At 49.0% G+C, this 22,723-nt stretch overlaps 1 protein-coding gene across 1 annotated transcript in view; it reads right to left on the bottom strand.

The window, feature by feature from the left end:
- The window catches only part of LOC111152924 (zinc finger homeobox 3), a 156,034-nt gene extending 152,554 nt beyond the window's left edge, over positions 1 to 3,480 (bottom strand). Inside the window, 1 exon segment of the mRNA XM_022511667.1 lies at positions 768 to 3,480. Coding sequence (XP_022367375.1) covers positions 768 to 3,480 — 2,713 coding nt within the window.
- Between the last annotated feature and the right edge of the window lie 19,243 nt (positions 3,481 to 22,723).

Below are 22,723 nucleotides of genomic sequence, written 5' to 3'. Positions count from 1 at the left end.
AACAAAGGCTCTTCCAACAGATATTAAAACTTTGCTCTTTCTGATGTACGATTTTAGAATTTATTCATTGTTCATCTAGTACACCACTCTTTATGGTTGCCCCAGGGCAACTGAATTCCCAACTATACTTATCCCTGACAACTCACGCAAGACAGTAAAGAAAGGCAACGGGTCTCTCGCATCGAGATCCTCCTCATGAATACACTGGAGAAGTTTGCAGAACATTTCTGGAAGGCTCCCCGCTCCGCACAGAACCAGCCTTTGGTTACGTGAATAAGGTACGCTATGGTTTCGAGCTGCTCTTAATGGAGAGGACTGTCCCTATTTAAAACCCAAGCTGCAAGTTTCCCCTAAGTCACAGCAAACATTTAACAGACCCCGAAAGTTTCGGATGAATTGTGGCGATTTTTCAAACTGCGAAAGGGTCGAAGAAAGAGAAGACGGGAAGAGAGAGAGGGAAGTCGACCAGAAGCCCGACACTAGAGGCAACACTGAAATTTTCATCCCGGCCCACGGAGCCAGAACCGAGTCGTGTGGCTGCTGAACGGATACGATCCTCCATACGCACACCAGAAGGGTCCTCCAGAGAAACAGCTGATCGTCAGACACTCAGGTCCACACAAAACCAAGTCTTGCAAAAAGAACCATCAGAGCCGAATCCGCAGGATGTGACAGAACGAACCAAATCCGCGGGACCTCGGTCTATCCTCACTGCTCCCCCGTTCACCTCAAGTCACGAGAACACACGCGCGCGCGCTCAGCCTCACCTAGAGCAGGCGTCATGGCAGCCATGGGCCCGGCGGGGTCCAGCTGGAATCCGCTCATCATGAACTGCGCGTCCGAGGCGGTGCTGTCCATCTTCAGGTTGGGCAGGTTCATGTTCTGGGCCAGGTAGTACTGGTAGAGCTCGGCCTCGGCGGGCGACGGCAGGCTGCCGAGGCCCAGGTGGCGGTTGTGCTGGATCTGGGTCATGTTCTGCTGCAGGAGCATCATGTTGTGCATGTGCTTCTCGCTGGTCATGTGGATGCGCAGGTTTCTGGCCACGTTGGTCTCGTAGTCGCACACCTCGCACCGCCAGGTGGGCTTGGTTTTTGGTTTGGTGGGCGAGGGGGCCCCACAGGAGCTGCCAATGTTGGCCGCTGCGGCCGCTGCTGCGGCCGCCGCGGCTGCCGCCCCGGCCGAGTGGCTGAACACCTGCTCCCCCCCTCCGTTCTGCAGGTTCTGCATGTTGTTGAGATGCTTGTCGGACTGCATATGAATACTGAGGTTGCCTTTGGTAGTTGTGGAGTAGTTACACACCTCACAGCGGAAGGGCTTGTAACCACAAGTGTAGCTCTCGCCTCGAGCCAACCGAGGGTGGGGCTGCCCGCTTTTGCAGTAGACACAGGAGCCCCCCGGCTCCGGGTGCTTCTCCTTCATGTGTGCCTCCAGGGTCTGCTGGTACTTATAGTGCCAGTTGCACTTGGGGCACTTAAGTGTCTTACACGAGTTACGAGAATGCATCATGGTCATGTGGCCGCCCAGCGAGCGGGAGGAGCCCAGGACCGTGTCGCATTTGGGACACTCCACGCCGCTCCCCGAGGGGCATTCCCCAACCCCAAGCTCGCAGAGGGAGCCAGCGTGCTGGTGATGGGGGACAAAGCCCCCATCGTCGCCCTCTGTGCTTTCATTTGGTTCTGGTGCTGTGGCATTGTCTTTATTGGCACTTTCGTCAGCAAAGTCCAACCTCCTGCCGCCCTCTGCCACATTGGCCCTGACGCCCTCACTGTTAAAGCTTAAACGATTCCTCCTGTTCGCACCATCAAAGACAACAAAGGAAGAAGCAGAATTAGAACTAGTAGAAGCTGCGCCCCTCGACAGGGTCTGGAGCACATTAGGCATTAAGGGGGAGTTAGAAATGCTTTGGTTTGAGAGAGCAAGGTCCTTTTTGCTGCTGCTACCTGCCGCGGCCCCAGACTCCTCATGGGGCCTGTCCTCCAGTTCGTCGTCCAACTCGCTTGGAAAGAGTCCTTTGCAACCCTCGTCTTCCTCCTCCTCCTCTTCCTCCTCTTCCTCTTCCTCCTCCTCCTCCGCCTCTTCTTCCTCCTCTTCCTCCTCCACCTCCTCCTCGGCTGGCTCTGCTTTCTCAGAGAAGCAATCAGGATCGCCCACTTCTTGCTTCTCTCCTTCTGCTGCCCCAGAGTCCTTGCCCTCTGAGGATTTGGTAGGACTGGAGGCCAGAGGCCCCAGGGGGACTGAGGTAATGGGGGTCTTCAGGACCGAGCTGGTGAGCCCGCCAAGGTTCAAGAGGGTGCTGGGGGTCAAGATACCAGCCTGGGGCTGCTCGGGGCCCGCAGCAGAGCCGGCCGGGAGAGCCTCCTCCCCTTCCATTCGAATGCCACTAAATTTCCCATAAAAACTGTGTCCGGGGCCTATGAGGTTAGCTGTGGAAACTAAAGGGTGTTGAAAGTTTTTGTTTTTTGGTTCCAAAAAACTTACAAGGGGTTCCTTGTCTTTGCCAATCCCTTGGATGATAGCGGAGATGTTCTTATTGCTAAGAATTTTCCGCTCGTCTTCACTCAGGGTCATTCGATGGTCGTGCACCGCGTGGGTCACAAACGAACGGACGTACCCGAAGGACAGTTTGCACAAGAAACACATCAGGATGGGCTTCCTCTTGCCGTAGAGCACAAAGCCATCGAATTTGGACAGGTCCACATTGTTGGGAACATCTTTGGATACGCAGGAGCTTTTGGCAGAGCCGTCGCTGTTCAGGTAATCCTTGTTGCTTTTGTGTCGCACGTCAAAAACGCGGAAGCTGTGCAGGACGGGGCTGAGCCCCGTCAGGGCTGAGGTATTCGGGAAAGCCTGGTCTGGGCCCTCAAACCATTTCCCGAAGGATGAGGCTATGTGGAAAGTGTTGATGATCTGTGGGTAGACTGGTGCAGCACAAGAAGGGTCCCCTTGTTTGCCCCCCGCCCCGGGGAGAGAGTTCAGGAAGAGCGAAGGGAGAGGCCCGCTGCCGCTGCCACAGGCGCCACCGCTTTGGGTCAGCTGGCTCAGGCTCTCGACAATGTAGGCTGAGCCATCCGGCTGGTAGACGATCTCCCCAGCCAGGTTCTCCACATCACTCTCCTCGTCCCCCTCCTCACTGGTGTCGCTCCCGCTCTCCTCTCTCAGGGGGAGCGGGGGGCGCGCGCTGGGGCAGTGGTGCTCCATGTAGGTCTGTAGGCTGGCGAAGGAGGCCGAGCACTCGTTGCAGCTGACCTCCTTGCCGGCGGGCTCGGCAGCGGGGCCAGCCGGGGCAGTGCTCTCCGCGAGGCGTTCATTGAAGGGGGCCCTCAGGCTCTCCAGGGGCCCGTGGTTCTCGCTTGCGGACTGCTCCATGCTACTGGGTTTGTCGGGGAGGTGGGTGCTGTTGAGTTCAGTCCATTGCTGGTGCTGAGGGATACTGCACCCATTGTCCTTCCCCGAGACGACAGGCGAGTCACAGCCTTCCATGGTAAGGCCTGCGTGGAGCTTTCATTGCACCCAGTACGGATCGGACCTGAAGAGCAGAGGCAAGGGGGGAGAGGAGGGAGAGAGGGGGAAGAGAGAGAGAAAGGAAAGAGGTTAGGAGGGCCAAGGCTAGGTCCCGCACTGAGCACTCTAACAGGCTTCTGTCCACACCCACAACAGAGACCGCAAGGGCAGCAGGGACCCCAGCGATCGCCCCACGCCGTCCAACGAACGTGCAGAAGGCAGCTGGCACCGGGTCTTTATGGCCAGGGTCTGTGGCAAGAGTGGGGAGCATAGGGAAGGGGGCACACAGGAGACCCCCTCTTTGTCTTCAGACTGTTGGCTGCTCTACCCCCTGGAAACCAGTTCGAATTTCCGTTCTTTGCAAGCACCGCGTTAGAGTCGGGGCCAGGCTACGGCCACAGAAGAGGACAGTCGCATCACCTCGCCGGGTCCCGCCGAGGACGCACAATGGCGGCCCTACTGCATACAGATGGCCGACACCAAGTCCTTGTTGGCTGACTGCATTGTCTGTGGGCCAAGGGAACACCAGGGAGGGACCGACGAGAGGACGAAGATTTTGTACCCCCAGACAAAGGACGGTAAACCTGTGTGGGGACACGCTCGCTGATTTGGAGGTGAAGTTGCTGCCGTTGCTCTTACTGGCCAAATGTCTAGTTCGGAGCTCAAAGGAAAGTGACTGAAGGATGCACGGCTCAGAGAGCAAGTCTGCGGGACCCGGACGTGCTCTGTCAGCCCTTGACAGGGCCCGTGGCTACGTTCATCCTCTCCAGCTCTGGGAAGCACCATCCCGTTTGACAAGCAGTACAACGAGGCGCTAAATGTAAAAACAGGCCCAGTGCCACCCTGACACTGTGAACCAGACGGCAGATCTCCCAGATCCCACCTACTCCCCCCAACCCACGGAACACCCTTGCTTGTGAGTGAGCTGGCTTCAGACCACGACTGTGATGGCACGAAATCTCAGCTCGACATGGCTGGGAATCCTCTCGACTGGCCGGCTCCCTGTCCAGCAGCGTCGACCTTGCCCTGTCTGGACAGGGCCCAGTCACCCCTGGTGTGGTGGTTTCTGTTGTCAGGGATCTTAGTGGCAAGCCGAGACAGGAGCTGGGCTCGGCTGGCCCCCCATTCCACACCTGCCTCGGAGTTACTAGTAGCTACGCAAGCAGCTGCCCTTCAGCCCTGGGGCTTTTCCGTTTTGGACTCCAAAGTGCCATTGAGCTGAATCTGCCCTCTGAGACTTGGCCTCCCCGGGGAGGGAGGCATCGGGCCACCCGCCACCTCTCTTGCTCCTGTGGTCACATCATCACAGGGGCGTCTCTTCCGTCCCGGCATGGATCCTACAGGCAACTCAGCCTCTTGCACAGCCCTGATGGTTCGCCTGCAAATCCCAGGCCACCCTCCCCCCTACACCTCCTTCCTGGAGAGCACTTGGCTGCTTCTCCACCCTCTCATTCATACACATTGGATGAAGGTTTTGGCTAGGTTCGGTCTCTCTCTTCCCCCACCCCACCCCCATCTTCCCATTCTTTTTTCATTTTCTTGACTGCACAGTGAGCCAACAGCTCCCCCTTGGGAAAAATTGGGAAAGGCAGGTTTACCAGAAGTCTCTGGAGAAGTAACTTTTTGGAAGAATGTGTCCTCTATTTTGTACAAAAAACACATGCGCGCTTGCGCGCGTGCGCGCGCGCACACACACACACACACACACACACCCCACCTCTCAAGCATGTAACCTCAAACTCCATTACAACCAAGTTCTGTGTGCCTTAGAAAAGACACAGTGATTTTAAACAACGATGACTACACTAAGCCAAACCAAACAGTAAATGCAATGGGACTTCAGAAGGCTTAGCTGGCACACAGGTGAGAATCCAGGGGGCTCTTCTTATGGAGGTGCCTGATTGGCTGGATGACATCTGATTGACAGCTCGGGCCAAAAAGGTTGGCAGGCCTGAAGGGGCGGGAGGGTTAACAGCCCGATTGTAAAATCAATGTCATAAATGCTTGGTAAGTTACAGGAACATGCTGGAAGGGGAGGCCACGATTGATAAAGGAGAACAGCTTTGATGCTTCACTAGGGACTTGAGTATCGACAGCAAAGCCAATCTCCTCTCCAGCCTGGGCTAGGCCAGAGAAACCTGCAAGCGTTTACCAATTAATTGGTGGGCTTTTCTTGCTCTGCTCTCTCCTACCTCCTCCTCCACAAGCCATTCGGCTAAATGACTGGGACTTTTAGAAACTCACCTAACTTTGTTTTCTATAGCCAAGCAAAAGGTGTCAAGAAAGGATAACGCTGTGGCCACCTCTGAAAGACAGATGGCACCCATGGTGGTGACACGTCTCCCCTGAGAGAGGCCACGTGGGAGTGACCTTATTCACAAGGAGTGACGAAAGCCCATGAAGACACCAGTGGCCAAGAAGGATCCCACATCACGATCTATGCACTAGGCTTCCTTTCAATCCACGCTGGCCACAACAAGCAGAACCATTTATAACCTTGCTAAACAAAGTGTGGCTCAGGGACAAGTAGCACCGTTTTTCACCAGGGAGCCTGTATAATGCAGAACCACAGGCCCCACTCCAGATCAGAATCTGCATTTTAACATGATCCTCTGGGGACAGGCCCTAAAGCTTGAACCACTCTCTGCTTCATGATGTCTTCACCAGATTGCCATCTTTTCCAGGCTCCGTGCCTGGACTGCCAGGTAACCAGGTGGGGTCAGTCTTGGATTCCCCCACAGGTCCCAGAGAGGTGTAGGGATGGGGTGGACGAGAAAGGACCTAAGGACAGAGATGAAGCAATCTCTTAAACCTGCCTGATCCTTCAGCTCAAGGACCTCAGGCTCTCCAGAACTCTCCCAACCAGCCGGCTGTCCCTCTCACTCTGTTTATCAGCCAGTCAATAAGAAAAAGGTAGTTCTTACTTAAGGAGGCAGAAGTCAACTCGGCAGGTCGATCAGCACTCTGTCTGTAAACATGGTTTCCCGTAAAATCAATGATCTTCAGTTATAGAGGGCAGCCTGGGAACCCAGCGGGTCCCCACGCTCTCACACACAGCCCCACCAGCAGCTCTGCTCAGACCCCACCCCCTACCCCTGGCTCTGCACCCCTTTCCTCGTCCTTCACTCACACCAGGGCCAGCTCACACATCACAAACCCACAACTTCTGCAGCCTGCTTCTCTTCTGCAGCTTATAACCCCAAATTCCCTTATAGACACAGACACATTCTATTCATGACCACCCCCCCCAACCCCCAGGCAACATTGTGCTCAACATGGTTTTTGCAGTTATGTGCAGGGTTTGGAAAATTCAGTTAAATTTCAGAAGAACACATCTTCCCAGTAAGACCGTCAAAGGGAAGATACAGGAGTGATCCAGTTCTCTCCGATTCATGCTCTCTGCGTGGAGTTTAAATCTGCCATTTGAGAACTCATCTTGTACAGAAAAGTTCCAGCACCTTCGTCAAGAGCCCCCATCCTTGCTCCTCACAAGTAACAATTCCTTTGGAACCTACCTGTAAAGCCCCCTGCACCTTTCTAACAGCAGTCTTTATTTTCCAAAGATTGTTTAAAATGATAAAACTCCATATTAAGCTGGGCCACTAACAAAGTCATTTATCTCCCTCTTTCAACTGAGAAGATGTGAAAGGACAGTTTTCTTACATTCCGTTAAGGAGTCGGGACTGGGTCTAATGCAACAGTTACTGGGAAGCTGGTGGGGCGGCGGGGGTGGGGGGCAGTGGTGGAAGGCAGGATATAGTTATTAGGGAGGGGAGGGGGTTCCTGCTCTTCTCCAGCTTCCAGAGAATTAAACACGAACAGTCACACTGTGTAATTTTAAATTGTTAATTAGCACAGGGTTAATTAGGCGGTCCTTTCACAAGAGGCTGTTTGGCAGAAGACCAAGAAAAGAAACAAAGGGAAAGAAAAGAAAAACAGAGAATCCAGACTGGGAGAAACTGTTGCCTCCGCAAGTAACCCACGCGGCATCGCCAGAGAGAGGAGACCCAGCAGGCGGGCCATTCTCCAGAAGCAGCCTGCTTTGCTGGAGCGGAAGCCAGGCGAGCACCATCTCCCTGAGCCCATCCAGCAAGAGCCTCAAAAAACGCACATGCCCTTTGACTCAGCAATTCCCCTACTCGAGGAAATCACCCAAGATACGCACAGAGATACAGTACTATTCATTATGACATTTTAACGGGAAAAAAAAAAGATGGAAATAATCTGGCAAAACAAGGGAGTCTCCAAATAAATTACAGCGCACAGACATTATAAAACATCACTGTTTAAACAAACTACTTGTAGGCTTGGGAAAACGATCGTGCGGGATGCTAAGTGAGTGAAGCATATACAGGTCTGCATATGGAGATACACAAGATTTGTATCAGAACTTTTATAGTGGTAATTGCTAGGGGAGAGGTTATGAGCGACTTCATTTCCTCCTTTGTATCTTTCTTTCCCGAATTTTTTAAAATGAGAACCATCCTGAGGGAAGCCATCCCTTCTTGAATTAGGCAGCACGTTAAGTCCTACAGAGACCACACCACCTTCCTAACCACGGTGTGAGATGGGTGCCATTTATATTCCCGTTTTAAAGACGGGAAAACTGAGGTTGTGCAAACTATACAGCCTAAATGACAAAATCCTAATTTGACTGTGCAGCCTGTGGTCTGAGCCGCTCTAAGACATTCTTTTTTTTTTCCTTTTTTAAAGATCTTATTTATTTATTTGACACACACAGAAAGAAAGTGAGCACAAGCAGGGGGAACGGCAGGCAGAGGCAGAGCGAGAAGCAGGCTCCCCGCTGAGCAGAGAGCCCAACATGGGACTCAACCCCAGGACCCAGAGATCATGACCTGAGCCGAAGGCAGACAGTTAACCAACTTAGCCATTCAGGCACCTGACATTTTTCTTTAATGTCTATTTCTCTAAGAGAACTCCAGAATGTCCTTATATCCAACATTCAGATTCAATCTTAATGGACCTGGGGACCATTCTAAGATCCTGGGAATCCAGGACTGCTATGTAAAAACCACGTGCCCATTTACAAACACTACCCTTTTTTGGAATAGTCCCGGGAGGAGAGTTACCTGGAGGTCTTCACACAGAGAAGGGGTAATGAGAGTGGTGGGAGGTGTTCAAGGAGTTGAATGGCAAGCGCATTATCCTTTTTTCTTTATCTTTTCTTTCTTTTTTTTTTTTTTTTAAGAAAACGAGGTAGATTCCAGAGGCCATAAACCAAAAAATGTATTCATTCACTCATCCATTCCATATTTACTGTGTACCTACTATGTGTCAGATGCTACGGAATCAATGATAAACAGATCTCAGTGTGTATTCTTGCCAGGTAGAGACCACAAAGAGAATGTTAAGTGATGAAAAGCACTCAGAAATAATATAAAGCAAAAGAAAGGGGAAGAATTATGTGTGTGTACATCCTTTTGGATAAAGTAATGATACTAGATTTTAAAAGGTGTGTTGGTAGATTGTACAGTGCAAGTTCCCCCACAGTTTTAGAAAAGAGCTGATGGCTACTGAACAGCATCTAGGGAAAAATTAGAAAGAAAATTAAAAAAAAAAAAAAAGGAGGTCCTGAGAAATTAGCAATTAGCTATAGATTCAGTAAGAACATTCACATAAAATAAACTGAAAAATAGCTTCACTTAGATTCAATGATCTGAGAAATGCATGAGAGAGGACTTTTTGATTTTAATAAGGTATCCCAAAGTTTATCATCTCCTCGTATCCAGGATGGCAAAATGTCTTTGAGATAATAAAGTTTAGCTGATTTTGTGGCTAGATAATAAAGTTTAGCTGATTTAATTGCCTAAATTACCCACTCAAATGTCAGTGTGTCTAGTAGCATGCCTTGACCTTCTGTCTGGTCCTGGGTTCCCTTCATTTGCACCAACAATTTAAGGGACAAGACCAAGCACACACAACAGTATGTCATGTACAGAAAGCTAAGAGGGCTGACCAATTCCTGGGCCAGATGGTGGCATGGAGACACAAGATAAGATCTCAGCTGGTGGGAACGACAGGCCCAACCAAACACAGTAAGGTCTGAAAGACTGGGTATGAACCCCTATATTTAAAGCTCAAGCAATTGGTAAACCGACAGAGAATGGAAGAGACTTGGAATAACAGGAGTTCACGCAAAGACTCCCTGGGGGTGCTACTTTACTACCAGGCACAATATTGATGTGGCAGCCAAAGAGAGAAAGGGGACCTCCGGCTACAGGGACACACCAGAGCTGTGGAAACTCAGCAGGGTTCATATCCCTATCCTTTTCTCTGTATGAGGAATGTCATGATTCACCCAGGAAAGACCTGTAAGAGCCTGGTCTCACAGAGCAGAGCATGGTCCAATGGCTGCCCAAGAGCAGCTTGGGAGACAGAAGAGACAACTCCCAGTGTAGGGCAAGGCAACGATCCCCAAGCACACCCGCACGGACACAGGGGACTAGTCACAGGCAGTTGCCCAAGCTTCAGGGCTTAACCATGAGTTATTGGGGGAACTGAAGAGGAAATTCGAGTTCGGTTTCAAAGAAAGGAAAGCCTCTCTCAAGATTATCAAAGCTCTCAGACGGAATGTGGACTCAATGAGATACTGCACTCCCCAGTTTCAGGAATGGAGGAGGGGATTTTGCCAGAAGGTTCCATGGGGCAGCCTCTCAATCCTGTGAAAGGTGAAGACGCCTGGGTTATCAAGTGGGTTCCTTAGTCAACTTTAACCTCCTTCTCTGTGATCCCATGGTAGCACTTTGCATACGGAAACACACTGCAATTCTGCGGTTATCACACTGCTGTAATTATCCATTGGCTGGTCTATCTCTGCCACTAAGTTGTTCCATGTCCCTTTCATCTCTGTCTTCTCCATCTCCAAGATGTAATAAGTGCTTAATAAAACTGTAGGGAAAAGGTACAGGGAGGAATGAGAATGCTTGAGGAGGGGGTAAAAAAAGATGATCTCTGAAGATGTTCTGTGTTTGTTTGTTTCCTCTCTTGAAGAAACGGCCTTCTCCACTAAAGGGAACTAGGATCCCTTGAAGAAATGGCCAGTTCTTGGGCTGGGAGGCAGAGAGAGTGCAAGAGGAGCCTGAAGCATCTCTCTAAGCCAGAACATAAGGAAATGCTCGAAGCATGAAGAAAGTGTGCCAAAAAGGCACCGGAACCGGCTGCAGTGGTCCCCGCACTTGCTCAAACTGGGACAATGCAAGCAAGAAAATGACATGAGAGTGAAAGTTTACAACCCAACGTATAAAATAAGAATCCACAATTGCATACTTTTCATAAATTTAGGGGAGAAAATGTGGGATTGGGGAAAGTTCTTCCTTCGAATAGAAATCCACCTAATAAATGCAGAGGGAATTATGGAGTTAGAAAATTACCATTTGGGAACCATCATCCCATTCAGGCAAGAATCAATGGATACTAAAACTGGTGGATGAAAGTTCGAAAGTAACAGGATATTTATACAGCCTCAAAGTATCTCCCCACAAGACGCTTATTAATTACAGAGGGAAAAACAATAACTTTACAGTGGAGGAACCTGGCAGACCCTACCTGCACCACATGATCAAAGCTAACATCACCAGGAATAGACAAACGGACATCATGTGCCTCCCGAGAGGATACACTGAGAAGAATACAACATCCCTTCCCTGACAGTCCTGCCAAAAATGCAAAACCTGAATCTAATCAGGAGGGAACATCAGACAAATCCAAATCGAGGACAGTCTACAAAATGTCCTCTGCTCTTCAGATATGTCAGTGTCATCCAACAGAAAGACCGAAGGATGGTTTCAGATTAAAGGAGATTAAAGAGACATGACAAATTTGGGTTGTTTTTCCCCCCCATCAAGGGCATAATTAGGGCAACTGGCAAAATCTGAATCAGGTCCGTAGGTCAGATAATTGTCCTAGCTGACTGTTAATTTTCTAGTTTTGATAACGGTGGTGTGATACACAAAAATGTCTTTTTTCAGGAAAAATACACTGATTTATTTAGAGATGATGTTTCAATTTTCAATTGGCTTAGGAAAAATCAGAGCGTATGTGTGTATAAGCACATATGCGTACATATGGATAGAATATGAGATAACGTTAACATGAGATCTGACTGAAGGATATATACGAGAATCCTCTGTTCTATTATTACAACTCCCTTATACATCTAAACTTATGTCAAAACAAGGAGAAAAAAAGTAACTGTCCAGGGCAAGACTCCATATAGAACCATCCAAAGTACACGTGAACAGCCAACCCACCCTGATCCCCATATCATTATTTTCTTGTGAAATTCATTGTTGGCCCAGCTTCCGGAAAGAAACAGGCTGTAATGCTGGACAGAGAGGTGTAGACAGACAGACACAGAAAACTGGGCCTCTCTGCCCCTAAATGAGAGGTTCTAGACAGAGCTCTCTAGTTGAAGACAAATGAGCATTCTAACTTGGGCAGAATTTCAAGTAACACAATTATCAAAAGACATTTACCCAAGATATCCACACGATCCTGGATCAGGGCAGATTTCCCTAACTTGGTGAATACAGTTCTAAATAAGGACAGGGGCAGGAACCATAAAAAAGAACCCCAGCAACCTATGGACGGTGAGCACTGCTACCTCTAGACTAAAACATATTACAGAGAAAAACATACGGCAATGAATAAACCATCCCCACATCTCCCAGCCCCCTTCAAACCCCCAAAGGCAACCCAGATTCTGAGATATGTAGGAAATTCATCCAAGGAGCAAAGACACCACACCCTCATCTGTTTAGCTTAGAATCCACTGAAGAACCATATCCAATCCCATCCTATGCTTTCTACAAGAACTACATTTATATATTGCTACTGCGTTCAAGTCAGTAAGTGTGAAACCACAGAAAGGGGAGATCCCATTGGCTTGGTAGCAACTCCCCAGTAGTCTTAAGAATTATGCTGTAACTATGGCGAGGTCAGAGAACACACACATGCTTGAACAGGTCCCTCCTGTTGCAGGGGCCCACTGCCTGGAAGGCCCTGAGAGCTGTCCAGGCCCTGGGCTTCGTGTCTTGCTAATGAGTGCATCTGTGCTCTTTCCAGAGTGAACATAAATCAACCTGGAAGTGAAAACTGCTAGCTCAGTCTATTCTGCAGGGAATCCACAACTACCGCGATATTCTGGTTACTGTGAGTCGTGGAGGGGAGGAAGAAGGCGTCGCAAGATCCGGAGCAAAGCCGGGCGTGGAACCCAGTCTGCGTGTGTTGGAAAAAATGAGCTGATATATGAGGAACACAATTTCTTACCAACTATGTGGATACACGCACAGTTCGGCAAGGACCAACGCCATGAACACAGTAAAATAAGGCAAAACTACCCAACTATTACCCTGGCTTGTTCTGTTCAGAAGTATCTGGGGCAGTTCAACCAGTTCTTCACTAACGGTACCCCAGCACTGAGCTACCGATCTAAGTGCCCACCCAGCTGCAGCTTTCCGCCACATCCTGAAGACAGACGACGAGCATCTTTGGCCACCACTGGCCTGCATGGTTCTCTCCTGATCTAGATTTAAACCATGAAACACTGAGCCTCCTCCCAGATGTAAAGCAGCACGTCCTTTCACCCAACACAGCAGCTACCCTACTCTCCTACCCCATCAGCCGTCCCTCCTACCTGGCAGGTGCTCAGCTCACCCTGCCCTCCCTGCCCCACCCCCTGCCATCTTCCCAACCAAATGGGCTACCTTCCCACAATGACTGCAACCAAGCACCCAGAACTTCCCATCTCCTCCCCATTTCCTCAAAATCCCTCTCAAAAGATCCTATTTCTGATCTCTCCATTCCTGCTGCTGGGCTGCTAAGCAAAATCTAGCAGAGGATGTAAAAATGTGCCATCTGGGCCCGTTACGGTTTCAATCTGGCATCTCATGATGTTAAATTTATTTTCAATAATTTCTCTTGATTAAAGTAGTATGAGTTCATTATCCAAAAAAAAAAAAAAATGGGTATGTGCAGAAAGACTCACTAGCTAAAATAAAAGTCACCTATAAGTCCACCAGCCAGAGTGACTGGCAGGCAAGATGGTTTTCAGGGATATTTTTTTCTCGCTCTGCATGTCTAGAGACACAGATCTTCTTCACCAACCTCAGATCACACCACTCCTTACGTAAGCTGCCCTTTTAACTTCATCTAGCATGGAAGTTTTCCATGACATTAAATATTCTTCATAAGTCAGAATTAATGGCTACACAGATACTGCATCCTTCGGACATAGCATAATTCCACTAAATTCTATCACTGGACCCTTAGGCAATTCCTAAATTCTATCACTGGACCCTTAGGCAATTCCTAATATTATTCCTAATAATATAATTCCTAATATTTTCCTAATAATTCCTAATATTCCTAATGCTGTAATATACTCTTGAAAATCTTTGTATCTATGTTAACAAAATAACTAACACAAATAAGTAGAGCTCCAATGCTACCTGCTTAGTAGGGATAGGCATGGTTCTAAGCACATTTTAAAATATGGATCATTTCGAGACACCCGGGTGGCTCAGTTGGTTAAGCCGCTGCCTTCGGCTCAGGTCATGATCCCAGGGTACTGGGATCGAATCCCACATCGGGCTCTCTGCTCAGCAGGGAGCTTGCTTCTCTCTCTGCCTCTGCCTGCCACTCTGCCTGTTTGTGCGCTCGCTCGCGCTCTCTCTCTCTCTCTCTCTGACAAATAAATAAATAAATAAAATCTTTAAAACATGTATCATTTCATTTGATCCTTGTAACAATCCATTTTACAGATGAGGGAGCTGAGGCTTAGGTTAAGTAGTTTGTGTAAGTCAAATATTAGCTAATATTAACTAGGTAGTAAGCCTTCCTTCCTGCCATAAAATCTGGGATCTTACCCCAGACCTTACATCTCTCTTTCCTTAGGATGTACTTCTGGAAGTGGAATTGCTGGCCTAAAAGGTAACAAACCATGGGTAAGGCTCTCTGGCATATGCCAATCTAACCTCTAGGAAAGCCCTTCCAACTCATGCTCAATGACATGTGAGCATCGACTGCCCTGCCCCTTCATCAATAGCGGGTATTATCTTGTTTAAACAAAAACAAAAACAAAAACAAACAAACAAAAACCAGTGAATCTGACAGGCAAGAAATGACACCTCATTTTAACTTAGGTTTTTTTTCTTGCTAATAAGACAGAGGCCATATGTAAAAACTTACTGGCAATTTGTATTCCTTTTGTGAAATGCCTGTTAGGTCTACCACAGGGGTGCACTGTCCTTTCCTTGATGATGAGTAAGAGGGCTCTGTAGGATTTTACTGATGATATCTCCTGCTCGACCCTCTGCCACATTCCACGACCCACAAGCTCCTGGATCAGAGTCTGACACACTTGCATTGCCAGTTCAGACAACGCTCTGCCCTTCCTTCCACAGTCTCTCCTTGGCTCCTTCAAAGAACTGGGCTCTGCCCTCTGCTTCACCTGCCCAGCACCCATCTTCTAGAGCCAGGTGAGTTTCTCCTCCTCTGTGAGTTTACAGAGAGGCAGACTGCATTTCTCCAGTTCCGAGGTGCAGCTGAAGCAACTGTGGGGCTTAGTGATGATCCACACATATGCCAGGGCCCCTCCCAGAAGGCAGCATCACAGGCTCCCTGGTGGGTCAGAAGGCCCTTATGGCTCCAAGATTCCACCCCTCTCTCCAAGGTCACCAATGCCTTCCTCAGAGCAGCCGGTGGCTGCTTCTACTTTCAACGTCTTCAATCTCTCCTGCATTCAGAACTGCCAACCACCACACCTTGAGACGTCCCCTTCATTTCCCTGGCAAGCTTCTCGGGCTCTCCTCCTACCTCTCTGATCTCTTCCTTGCCTGCTCCTCTTTCTGTTCCCACAGCTCTCCACGGATGCCCTTTCGCACTTATTTGGTAAGACTCCCTAAGACTTTAACCCACAGAAACCTCTCCTCCCTCGTGTCCTCCAGTACTTAACCATCATACTCCCCAACCCCTGCCACCTCCACCCCACCCCCGCTGACTCTCTGCTCTTATCTCTGTATATGAGCTACCTTAACTACTTCTACGGTTTCAATTACTGAAATTATGTGTTGACTCCCAAAACAAGAATATCCATTCCTGACTTATCGCTTCTATATGGGCCTCATACTTTCAGCAAACCACAAGATGTCTGTAAGTGGCCAGCCGTCCATCACTCAACACTCAGCAGGGTTCAACACCATGAATGGAAGTTCCCCTCACCAACCAGTCCGGTCTCTCTGGATGGAACGCCTGGTACCATCTTTGATTCCACAAAGCAGAAAGGAAAGATCGCTCTAGCCTTCCCAATGTCATATTCATGCAGTGCCTTTCCTCTGCAAGAGCCAAATGCCAAAATAATCAAACCTTACACTCTCCACACTGGTTTTAAAATGGTCTAGAATCTATCCCCTTGCAAATACTCAATCATCACTCTTGCTTCCCTCCAAGAGAAGGGTCTCTCCCCATCATCTCCACAGTTTTATGCATTCTTAACACTGTCCCTACAGTCCCAAGCCCTTTGGAGGTCCCCTCTCTTCCTCAACACTTATCCAAACCTTGGACGTCCTTTAAGAAGCTCAAGTTCCACCACATGGGCTACAAAACCCCCTCCGATCACTCAAGCCCATGAAGATCTGTCTCCTCTTTGTACTACCACAGTAATCACCACACTGCCTCTAAACTGTTGCTTCTTGTGTCACATGGGTCGCTTTTAGCTCTACAACTTGACGATAAGCTGCTTGAGGGCAAAAATCAGCTTGTACTTCCCCTCATCTCTTAGCGCCATGCTGAGCGGGCGGTATGGACGAAAAGCTGATGAGCAGCATACCTTCTTCTCTTTCCAGGAAACACCACGGGTAACAGCAGGAGTATGTTGATGTCAACATTACGGGGAATTAATCACCAAAGACCCAATCATCCTAATTCTGAGGCTCAAGTATGATACTTGAGCACTTCGGTGTTTTGTGTTTTATAGTGTCGGTTTCATTTTCCAAAATTACAGAAGGTCTGAGATCTACGGACACAGCCTCTTATTTGCCACCTTAAATAGAGGGTCAGGGAAACAGAGATCCGGGAAGCCAAGCAAATCCCGAAGTACAATTCTGTTTGGGGCACGGGGGTTGGGGGGAGTCAGACATCTACTGTATACAAGGTTTGCGACCTTGTGTGCAACTGCGCACAAGGTTTCGGCCTCATGGACAGTGTTACCATTTAACAGGATGAGGAATCTACTAGGGTTCTTGAATTCTTACTAGGGAATTTCTGTAGAACATTTAATGTGAACAGCAGGAGTACCTGTTGTAGTTCAAGGCTGCACAGACCCGAGAGAACCCAAACTTGGGCAGATTCTCTATTGCACTTGCTGTTTCCCAAAGGAATACAGGTAGAAGCGGCCCCAGGCCTTGAGCCTTTTACACAGATCTGATCTACGTGGGAACAGATGAGTACCATAGCACAGCTGCTTTTCTCTGGTCTGTGGCAGCACCTGGAAAACCCCATCCGACTTTCCTGGAGAGAGGAATCCATGCTCTCCAGTAACTCCGCCACCTGTCATACCAGGGATAACCAGGAAGGCCGGCACAAGTGAGGCAAGCGATGGCCTTGGGGAAGCAAAGTCTCCCTCAACTGGCATCTCTGGAATGACTCTCAGAAAGGAGTGTCTTTCCCTCTTGGCAGGAAGAAGGCCACACGGTGGGCTCACCAGCGGCAGTGCACTCTGGCCCAAGGTTCTGGAATTGGCACCACGACAAAACAAACAAGGCCTGCCCTTTGAAGGCTCATGAATGGGGACACACACACACACACACACACACACACAAACACACACACACAGCCTCTCACCAAGGCCAGCACAGCAAGTTCTTCAGATCTTCCCTGGCTCATCAGCATAAACAGCCTTTTCAGCAGCAGGGAGCAAGACCCACCACTAACCAGAGCAGGAATGGAAGCCGGAAGGTTCAGCACCTGCCGGAGGCATGAAGACGGGTCTCCACGCAAAGGTGAAACCACCGCAAAGGATGCCTCGGGAAGGGTGTGTCTTGGCTGGATGCCCTCCGATTCCCCTCCGGGTTGTGTTCACCCAGCGCTCCCCCAATTTCGCATTCGGAAGACACACATGGACAGTGATTCTGCCACAGAACTTCCCCTCAACGGCTTCATCTCACTCAACTGAAGATAGCGGACGCGCACATTTCCTGCCAGGTAGTCCTTAAATCCTGATGGCCTCAGGAGTGATTTCAAATTTCACTTCCCTTCCTTCTGGCTTAGTGCAAGAACGGCAGGAATGGTCATCGGGGCCTTGGAGGACTTCAAGATAGACTGAAGAGGGGTACAGTCTGTTTGCCCTTTGAGTATGCTTGAAGCACTTCCAAATTCCAAAGCTTAAAACACAGTTGGGTGGGGATGAAACCAACTGACATGTCCTAGTCTCCACAGCCCCTTCTCCATCCCACGTGGTATTTAGGAAATCCATTATGCGCACTGTTACTTTTAATCAAGAAAAACAGATTGAGACATATTTACCAGTGGCCACTTCAAAGAGCGGCCCTGGGAATTCGGCAAAACAACAAAGGAAAATTTCTTCTTCAAGTCCAAGGGTCCACGAGTTCACACTTCCTTAACCCTCCGGAAACCACCCCAAGAACTAAGAGACTGTGGGTAATAATTACACCCTCTCAAACTCAGAGGGAAAAAAAAATTATCAAAGGCCAGATGGTCTTTCTCCTCTCGCTGCTCCAAACGCAAACGCTGCTTCTGGGTCAGTAGCTGCTGCGAAGCCTCACCGAGGTCCACATTAAATAGGCCTCGGATTAATTATGCTTGAAAGTCTCTTCTCCAAGCACTGCTAAGACTGAACAATTGAGTTTGGGAACGAGTGTGGTTACATATTTTTCCTTAATGGCTTCCTGAACACCCTGGTTAGGTCTGATCCCTGGGGGCGAATTGCCAGTTCAAGTCATAAAATGTGATCAATGTAGATCAAGACCCCGTGCTAAGTGTGTCTGAGATGAGAGAAGAGAAACGTATTTGTACGAACACACAAACATATGAAAAATGCATGTTAGCATAAAGAACTTCAGCTTCCGTTCTGACCAGGCATCAACTCTTCTTTCGTCCCCAGAGCTCTGCTCATCCCACCAAAACTTGCAGAAGGCAGTGCTAATCTTGCACAGCTCCAGGACAAGAGAAATTTCTGGAAACTGTTCTTGCCTCTCCAGAAGATCCCCATATGAAGCTAGGCTGAGATCAAGGAAATCCAACCTGGCCAGTCCACAGACTACAGTAATACAGAGGCTGCTGGGGTTCTGGCACTAGAGGTCTTTGTTTCAAGCTCCTGTGCCGAATACGTAGCCCCAAACTCACTAACTGCTTCAATGATCTTTATTCATCCACACAACAAATACTTATGACGCGCCTACAATATACACAGCATCCCTCCTAGCAATAGAGAGTCCTACCGGTTTGCTCTCATTAGGGTCCAGATGTGTGAAATAAGAACATGGACAGTGACAGTTAGGATGCTGGTAGGGACGGAGTCAGCACTTCCTGTGGCCACTGGATTCATTGTACCAACACAATTATCTAGGTTATTGCTCCCCGCCATTCCAGAATCTTCCTGCTCTACTGCCAGAAACTGCTCTTCTACTGACCGCATGTACTCAGTGATGACCTCTGATGTCCACTACACGGAAAACCACGGTTTGACTATTGCAACACATGGCTTGGCAAGTTGTGCAACTGCCCTGAGACCCTGCGGTGCTGGGGACATAGCTGCCCCTACACTCTGATGTATCCCTACTACGCCCCCAGTACTCCTGGGGGGTCTTGCTGTCAACCCACATAGAAGTCAGCAATTTAAGGAAGAGCAGGGATGTCTGAGATCAGCCATTTCCCAAAAGCCCAGAATTTTCCCCATCCTGGGCTGAACGGTATGCGAAACTGCTAGCACCAAGGAAATGGGTTTCATATGAGCATTTACTTTCCTCTGATGCTGTCAAATTGACAAGAGATGAGATGGTCCCATTTCTGCTGACTCCTCTCAGATGATCCAACAGGTTTCCCACATCCTCACTTGCGCTTTGTATTTCCCCATCCTGGTTTCTTTGGCCTTGGTTCCTCCTTACGCTGGACTCTGACTCTCCAGGCTCCCCACACTGAAGTGGTGGCAGAATATTCTGGAGGCAGTGTTCAATCTCCCCTGCTGTTATCAAGAGGTGCTGGGGTTGGCCTGTGCCCATGTTCACTGCAATCCACAGGGAGTGGCCCAGCCCAGCCGCCATGTGACCACGGGGCGTTTCAGAGACTAAAGTGAGGCGGGTTGGCTGGGCAGTGCGGGGAGCGCCCGGCAAGTCTTGTTCTCAGTGGACTGACATACGAAAGCATCGAGTCTACGAATTCAAATGAAGCAGCTCGACAAAGCCTACTTACCAACTTTACCTTGGCTTCCAGCTACCCACCCACCCCCCACCATCTGGTTCCTGGTCGCAGGCCGGTGGGAGAAGCTGTAGCATCTAGAATTCCTCTGGGGTCTATCTGCGGGTGACTCGGGAGAGAGAAAAGCAAGTGCCACCCCAGAACATGCCCAGCACACAGCAATTCTACTGGCTTCAGAAGTAGGGCAGGAAAAACCCTTGCCTAATTTTAAATTCTCCACCTGTAAAGGCTGGAGAAACTGTTCAGGGGATGTGAGGGGGGAAAAAAAGAAGGATAAAGAAAAAGGACTAGGGGATTTTTTTTCTTTTCTTTTTCTTTCTTTCTTTCTTCTTCTTTTTTTTTTTTAAGGAAATCTTTCCTAAGCATTCACAACCCAGCCCTTTCTGCCTCCGGGATGGAAAGTGTTACTCAGCTGCAAGGCCTCCTGCTAATTGTGGGTTTTTATTTTTATTTCCTATTACCCTCTCGCACGCCTGATGAGATTATTTTACCGGAACTGACACAGCTGGAAGCAGCAGGCATACGTGGGGCCTCTAAGGAGGTGATGCAATTTCATTTTCATTGATCAGAAATCAGCAGGGCAGTAAGTGATGGGAAATTCCATTAGAAGAAAACTTGCAAGCCATGGGCCTCAACTTCCTCGCCACACCCAGGACCCCCCCCACACCCTCCCCCGGGGGGTGTCGCCTTCCTCTGGACTAAGTCCACACGGAGCAGAGGATCGGAAGTGCTCTCTCCAACATGGCAATGAGAAGATAAAGGCCCTACAGCTGGCTTGGGAGAAAAACAACAGAACTCCTTCAACCAATGAGGGTATCTCAGTTTTCTGTCCATTACAGAGTTTTCCAGGGACCCAGAAGAGGAGCGCTCACAGTCAAGCCCCAGAGCCCCTCAAAACCAATGCTTAAAGGATCTCTTTGCAAGCATCAGCCAGTAAGAAAAGAGAAGGCCACTGCGCAATAGTTAAATATATCCCCCTACCACTCAGAGACATTTTCCAGGAGGCGACTGCCATTTCTGAGTGCCTACTGTGTGCCAGGCACTATGCTCAGTGCCCAGCATGTGCAAACTCTGATCCTCCCCTAACACTCCAGGACCAACATCCAACCCTCCTCTCTCTTGGACAGTCGAGAAGGCAGAGCTCCAGGGAGGTGATGGAGAGAGCCAGCTGGGACCAACGTCTTCCTGAGGCTTCTTCGCCAGGCTCTTAGTTGCAAAGGAAAGCAGAGCAACAGTCAATGAGAAAACGTGCTCCCTCACACTTGAGTCTTAAGACGCAGCACATCTGAGGGTCTAGTCTACTTTCTTGTAGACATGGCAGTTGACACATTCTGATTCGCCCATCTCCATCATCCCCGGCTTCCCCACACCAGCCTGTGTCCGTGGCTAGGACGAGAAGCGAACTTCGGAATGCGCAGAATGGCCACTGTTTTAGCCGTTGAGATCCCCCCGCCCCTAACTGCTGGCCCAGCAAAGATTGCTTCACTCACCAAAGATTCATGGAGAAAAAAACAAAAGCAAACAAACAAAATGGAAAAAAAAAAAAAAAAAACCACCAAAAACCCATCGAGGAGCCACTCAGGAAGACAAGTCCTACAACAAACAGAAACAAAAACCAACCAACAAAAAAACATCCGCCGGCTGAGTGGCTTAACCAGACTTCCTTCGGTTGTTGTGCCATACGAAACGTGAATCAGAGCAGAACCAGGCCACCATCAACAAAATTAACGCTGCTCCAAACAAGTCTTCCCACTAAAATAGGAGACTTTAAAATGCAAAAAAACGATGACAATAGGTCAAACCAAAATCTGTCAGTAAGCTTTTTCTGAGCATCTAACCTGTGGCTCAACAGAGCAAACAGTACATAAGGAAGGGGCCCCTGGGCTCCATGAGCTCGCAAACTAAGTCAGAGTCACGTAAGAACACCCCGCACGCAGTCCTTTATTTGTACTGCTTATAAGAACGTACAATACAACATCACAGCCTAAATTGAGGCCAGGGCAAAAAGAGGAAAGAAGAAAAAAAAAAAAAAAAAAAAAACAAGAGGGGAGGAAAATTTGAGCCAAAAATGAAGCTTGTATGTATGTACACAGTAATAACCAACACACTAAGCAGGAAATTTGACTCCAAACTTTCTAAGTCCAGAAAGGGGGGAAAAAACCAACACCACAATAACCTTGTTTTAGGTATAGCACTCATAGTGGCCAAGAGGAAAAGAACAAGCCAACTGCTCAGTATTCAGTACCAATAAGTTGTCAATTACAGAAACTAGGATAAGGACTGGTAGCAAGAGGCACCTCCACCCCGTGTCTGCCTGCAGCAGTCAGAGTGAGAACGCTGGAGCTGGAGACCATTCCAGCTTACGGCCCCCTCTGATGGACAAGAATAATGACCCCAGAGGGTGTTGGCGGTTTGCCCAAGGTCAGAGAGCTTGTCAGTGGCAGAGCTAGGAAGAGGACCTGGCTGTATCTTCACACCATATGAACAGTGCTCTTTCTAACACAAATTGCTATTCCCCCATTATCCCTCAAAATCCAGAGGCTGGTGCGGGGGGAGGGGGAGAAGTGGGGACACATAGTAGGCTGGTGTTGCAGGGGCAGGGGGATTTGTTGTCCCAGGTAAAGAGACCTAAGAAACCAAATACGCTACACAGGCCTCCCATGGGGAGCTCCTCTGGGGACCAGTGCTAACGGACCAACTGTAAAAAGCCGTTCTAGGGATAGTCAGATCATTTTGAAAAGTGATTAAGGATTGGATGATGTTAAGAATG

This window comes from Enhydra lutris, unplaced genomic scaffold (genome assembly GCF_002288905.1).
Source record: "Enhydra lutris kenyoni isolate GAN:26980312 unplaced genomic scaffold, ASM228890v2 scaffoldscaffold30, whole genome shotgun sequence".
In the NCBI taxonomy this organism is placed as follows: domain Eukaryota; kingdom Metazoa; phylum Chordata; class Mammalia; order Carnivora; family Mustelidae; genus Enhydra; species Enhydra lutris.
This window is presented reverse-complemented; position numbering and strand designations above follow the sequence as displayed.